The sequence below is a fragment of the Hypanus sabinus genome, chromosome 11 (assembly GCF_030144855.1).
Source record: "Hypanus sabinus isolate sHypSab1 chromosome 11, sHypSab1.hap1, whole genome shotgun sequence".
NCBI lineage: Eukaryota > Metazoa > Chordata > Chondrichthyes > Myliobatiformes > Dasyatidae > Hypanus > Hypanus sabinus.
Window position 1 is genome coordinate 105,107,457 of NC_082716.1, and position 5,736 is coordinate 105,113,192.

A 5,736-nucleotide genomic window follows, 5' to 3' on the forward strand; every position below is an offset into this window, starting at 1 on the left:
TCACTTTGACATGAGAGTCTTTTTCTGTTGTTCAGAGTCAAAAAAGCTAAATTAAATCCACAATGTTGTAAAACAATAAAACATGAAAACTTCGGGGGTGGGGTGAGTATTTTTATAGGCACTGTATGCCATTATCATTACATGACCTGGGCTGTCACTGGTTTCCCAGCATCTGCAGATTTTCTCTTGTTTGTGATGGTCTTGACAAGAACAATCATGGTCATGGAAAGTTTTTCTACAGAAGTAGACCTTCTTCTGGGCAGTGTCTTTACAAGACAGGTGACCCCAGCCATTATCAATACTGTTCAGAGATTGTCTGCCTGGCATCAGTGGTCACGTAACCCAGAAGTGTGATACGCACCGGCCGCTCGTACAACCATCCACCACCTGCTCCCCTGGCTTCACGTGATCCTGATCATGGGGGTTGGGCTAAGCAGATGATACACCTTGCCCAGGGATGACTTGCAGGCCAGCAGAGGGAAGGAGTGCCTTCCACCCCTTTGGTAGAGACAAAGTGCGAAAAGTAGAGAGAAACAGTGAGGCAGTGTTCACGGGTTCAACGTCCATTCAGGAATCGGATGGTGGAGGGGAAGAAGCTGCTCCTGACTCGTTGAGTGTGTGTCTTCAGGCTCCTGTACCTCCTCCCTGATGGCAGAGGGGAAGAAGCTGTTTCTGAATCGCTGAGTGAGTGTCTTCAGGCTCCTGTACCTCCTCCCTGATGGCAGAGGGGAAGAAGCTGTTCCTGAATCACTGAGAGTGTGTCTTCAGGCTCCTGTACCTCCTCCCTGATGGCAGAGGGGAAGAAGCTGTTCCTGAATCGTTGAGTGTGTGTCTTCAGGCTCCTGTACCTCCTCCCTGATGGCAGAGGGGAAGAAGCTGTTCCTGAATCACTGAGTGTGTGTCTTCAGGCTCCTGTACCTCCTCCCTGATGGCAGAGGGGAAGAAGCTGTTCCTGAATCACTGAGTGTGTGTCTTCAGGCTCCTGTACCTCCTCCCTGATGGCAGAGGGGAAGAAGCTGTTCCTGAATCATGGAGTGTGTGTCTTCAGGCTCCTGTCCCTCCTCCCTGATGAGAAGAGGGCGCGTCCCGGGTGATGGGGGTCCTCTGTGATAGATGCTGCCTTTTTGAGGCATTGGCCGTTGAAGGTGTCCTGGATGGTGGGGAGGCTGGTGCCCGTGACGGAGCTGGCTGGGTTTGCAACACCCTGCAGCTTTGTCCACTCCTCAGCAACGGAGCCTCCAAACCAGACGGTGATGCAACCGGTCAGAGCCCCTGCATCAATCTGCTCATAATCTGTGTGACATACCAGATCTCCTCAAACTCCTCATGAAGCAGAGCCGCTGGAGACTACATCAATGTGTGTATTTTGGGGTTCCAGTTCTGACCCCCTCTCTGCCAGATACCCAGCTGCTGATCAGTGATGGCCTCCAGCATGCTGATGATTGGAAATGCCACTGAATATCCAGTCTGATGGTCAGTCTGTCGCTCGACGGCGAGATTAACAGGTCCTTTGATGACCGATGAAGACATAATTCACTCCTTTCTGTTTTTGGAGTCACCCCCCCACCCACCACCACCTCCCCTAAGCAAGCAGCAGGAACATTTAGATTACATGGAGGCAGGAGATGAAAAGCTTCTAGCTCTGCTTGGATCTTTTTCTGCCCCTCCTCTGGCCGGGGGCGCAGATTGAAATTTAATTGTGAGCTGTTTATTTTATCCCTGTGTTTTGCAAGGGCTTTGATCCTGGGACACTGCTGTCAGAGAGAGGGTTGAAGTGGAGATGTGCTTTTGAGGTGTTAGTGTTCAAAGCCATTCCATTGTGGATGTACGTCAGAATCAATTAACATTGGTAACACTGATCTGACACGCACTAAGGTCCGTGGAAATGGCACGGGTGACTGACTGTCCATCGGACCCTGTCTGCACTGGCCAAAGGACTTTCCATGTACAAGGACATGTCAGAATCGGGTTGATTATGATTGACATATACTACGTTGTGAAAAGTGGTGTTTTGTAGCAGCAGTACAATGCAATACATAAAAGGCTATAACTTGCAATAAGAAATATGAATATGTGTAAATTAATTTAAAGAAGTGAAGCAAAAAGAAATTCTGGTAGTGCTCATGGATTCATTTCCATTCAGGAATCTGACGGTGGGGAAGTAGCTGTTCCTAAAGTGTGTATGAGCCTTAAGGCTCCTGTACCTCTTTCCTAATGAGAAAGGGCATGTCCTGGGTTGTGGGGGGCTTTAATGATGGATGCCGCCTTTTTGACCCATCAACTTTTGAAGGTGTCCCCTATGCTAGGGAGACTAGTGCCCGTGATGGAGCAGGCTGAGTTTACAGCTTTTCCCAATCCTGTGCAGTGGCCCCTCCACACCAGACAGTGATGCAACCAGTTAGGAAGATCTCCATTATACATCTGTCTTTGGTGACATACCAAGTCAATATAGGTAACCGTCCATTCCCCCCCCCCCCCCCACCCAATGTCTGTCCCTTGGACTTTACACGGACACAGACATATCAGTCACTTTTATTATCACCAACGTACAGTACTTGTGCACAAATATGCTGTAGTGAGAATGCCTAAGACTTGTGCACAGTACTGTAGTAATTTTATGTATTGCACTGTACTGCTGTCACAAAAAAAATCAAGTTTTATGATGTATGTCAGTGGTGATAAACCTGACCTGGGACTCTATTGTGGACTGAGAGTGGGAAGGAGGCAGGGAAAGGGGAATCATAGCAGGGAAAGGGGAGGGAGCAGGAAGCACCAGAGAGACGTTCTGTAATGATCAATAAACCAATCGTTTGCAATGAAGTGACTTTCCCTGGTGTCTCAGGGCAGGGTGTGTCTGCACCCGTCACACTGCCCATCTCTGGCACACCTTCTCTGCCACCTGTCTCACATCCGCCAACACTCCACCCTTGCCTATCTCAATGTCCTTGACCCCTGCCAGATTTACAGACTTGCTCTCTACTCCATGTTGACAAATACAGTACTGTGCAATCTTCGGCTATTTTTACGCCTGGCACCGTAGTGTTGTCACTGTGTTGTCACCGTGAACGCTACTTCACTATTTTCTGACACCTATTTATCTTTTATATTTTGTACTGTAACCTGTTTTTATGGCTTGCATTGTACTGCTGCAGTAAAACAAACTTTGTTGCTGATAACAGGCCTGAATCTGAGTCCTGTGTTAGCATCGAGGATATCTATAAAAGGTGATGCCTCGGTAAAGACTCCCATCACCCAGGACGTGCCCTCTTCTCTTTGCTACCATCAGGGAGGAGGTACAGGAGCCTGAAGACACATACTGTATATTTTAAGAACAGCCTTTTCTCCACTGCCATCAGATTTCTGAACGGCCATTGCACCCATGAACTCTACCCGACATTTCCTGCTCTCTTTTTGCACAGTATGTGTTGGTGGTGGTTCTCCATCGTGTCTGGTGACCTGTGCGGGAGAGTTTTCAAAGTGGAAAAGCCGTTGCACTTGGGACAGCTCCACTCTCTCGACCTCGGAAGTCCAGGTCCAGTGTTATGAGCAAGCGTCACAAACCAGGGTCTTCCTTGGTTGCAGTGGATGACCGTGATGCTGCCTGTGCCTCGTCGTGCCCTTTGTTCTCTGCGGTACCCCCTTTCCTGGGCGTCGGATCTCACTGTAGATCTCAGGATACGGGGGGAAGGCAGGAGACTGGGGCTGAGAGGGAAAATGGATCGGCCATGATGAAACGGCGAGAGCAGCCTCAATGGGCCAAATGGCCTCATTGTGGTCCTGCATCTTATGGTTAATTAGCCCCTGCAATTTTTCCTGTGATCGGGCCAGGGTTACAATCGACGGGTTGCTGGGCAACTTGGCTCTGTGGGTCAGAAGGGCCTGTCGCACGTTGTATTGCTAAATAAACGATAATCCTGTCTGTGATTCACCCAACCCCCTTATCAGCATCCTTTTTGTCACAGCTAGCTAGCTGCCTACCAACAGAGAGCTGTGCTCGCAGAGCACCTCACTGGGACAATGTCCTGAGGCTGTTACAAGAACTGAGGAGATAGAGACCCAAGTCTGCCTGCCTCACTGATCAGCCTAAGACGCCGTCAGGATCCGAGCATCTGCATGAATGCCTGTCATTTTCTGAAGGGGCTCTAATGGAATCCTGATTTCATCTACAATATTGTAAAAAACCCAATGCAGAAGGCAGCCAACATTATTCTGTCCTTCACATAGTTGTTGAACAGACTTAAAATAAGCTTGTTTCCAATTACCTCTGAACTACATCATAAAGCGAAATCGCCCCCCAGCCAATCCCAGAGCTTGTCAGCAGATAATGAGTGCAAAGTTCCTCTCTTTAAATTGGTTTCTGTTCCCTCAGTCAACTTAAATGTGCAGATGAGCCACTTAACGTTGCCAGGGTAACGGGGACTTGTCATCGTCATGGTTTGTCGGACTTTTAGCAGCAGCACGACACATCCCAGCTTATCTTAGAGTGGTAATGGGCCGGCGGGGAGGGGAGGTGTAGGAGGGGATGTGGTTTTGTGGTTTGAGCTCCATTCAAAATACATTTATTTATCAAACTATGTATGCAGTACACAACCCGGAGATTTGGCTTCCGATAGACAAACTCAAAACAAAGAAACACCATGGAACAAACCCGTTCAAAGAAAAATATCAAACATTCCTCCCTCCACAGTCAAAAGAAGATCGCGCACAGCATAAAAAAAAGCGCAAGTGTAAACCAGGATATATAAAACACAAAATCAAAAGGCATATTTCAGTTCAGCTCAGCTCAGTGTTCGTTATCTGCGGGCGGCCCCGATTCAAAAACTGCAGGACAGTAGTAACGAAAAAGAGCAACTTGAACCAGTACATGTCATAAACCCAAGTTAGAATCCAAATCTACAATCCATGTCAATTAAACCTCGCTCCGGCCCCACCCTCCAACAGCATCGAGGGAGAGGGAGATCACTCGAATGCAAGGACCATTCCTCAGGAGCAGAGAGAGAGAGAGAGAGAGAGAGAGAGGTGGGGGTCACCACACGCAGGCACCTTCCTCTGGCAGCAGCGAGCGAGAGGCTGGATAGAATCGATCATGGGCTCATGCCCTGTCTCCTGGCTTCCGGGCCTCCGTGCTGTGCACTTTGGTTGCAGCCTCATGGAACATTCTCGGAGACAGCAACAAGCTAGGTCGCCCACTGGCCCAGATCATAGATAATAGGCTCCAACAGTAGCAGGACCACATCTGAAATATAAAGAAAATGTAAAAGAAGTGAAAAGAGTTGCTTCATGAACCGTCTTTGGTAGCGAGGTTCCCTGGTCCTGTCTTCTTCCTGAAGCAACTTCAACTAACGTAGTTAAACACAAGAGATTCTGCAAATGCTGGAAGTCCAGAGTAACACACACACAATTTTGGAGGAACTCAGCAGGTCAGACAGTGTCTATGGACAGAGTAACACACACAATTTTGGAGGAACTCAGCAGGTCAGACAGTGTCTATGGACAGAGTAACACACACAAAATGCTGGAGGAACTCAGCAGGTCAGACAGTGTCTGTGGTCAGAGTAACACACACAAAATGCTGGAGGAACTCGGCAGGTCAGACAGTGTCTATGGACAGAGTAACACACACAAAATGCTGGAGGAACTCAGCAGGTCAGACAGTGTCTATGGACAGAGTAACACACAAAATGCTGGAGGAACTCAGCAGGTCAGACAGTGTCTATGGACAGAGTAACACACACA

At 48.4% G+C, this 5,736-nt stretch overlaps 1 protein-coding gene across 3 annotated transcripts in view; it reads left to right on the plus strand.

Moving 5' to 3' along the window:
- Window positions 1-3,900, plus strand: part of LOC132402246 (pleckstrin homology domain-containing family G member 2-like) — a 266,962-nt gene extending 263,062 nt beyond the window's left edge. For all 3 annotated transcript variants that reach the window (XM_059985016.1, XM_059985015.1, XM_059985017.1), the window contains one exon: window positions 3,420-3,900. In XM_059985016.1, the coding sequence (XP_059840999.1) occupies window positions 3,420-3,589 (170 nt within the window). In that variant the 3' untranslated portion in view covers window positions 3,590-3,900. The remainder of the gene's footprint in view (window positions 1-3,419) is intronic.
- Window positions 3,901-5,736: the final 1,836 nt, after the last annotated feature.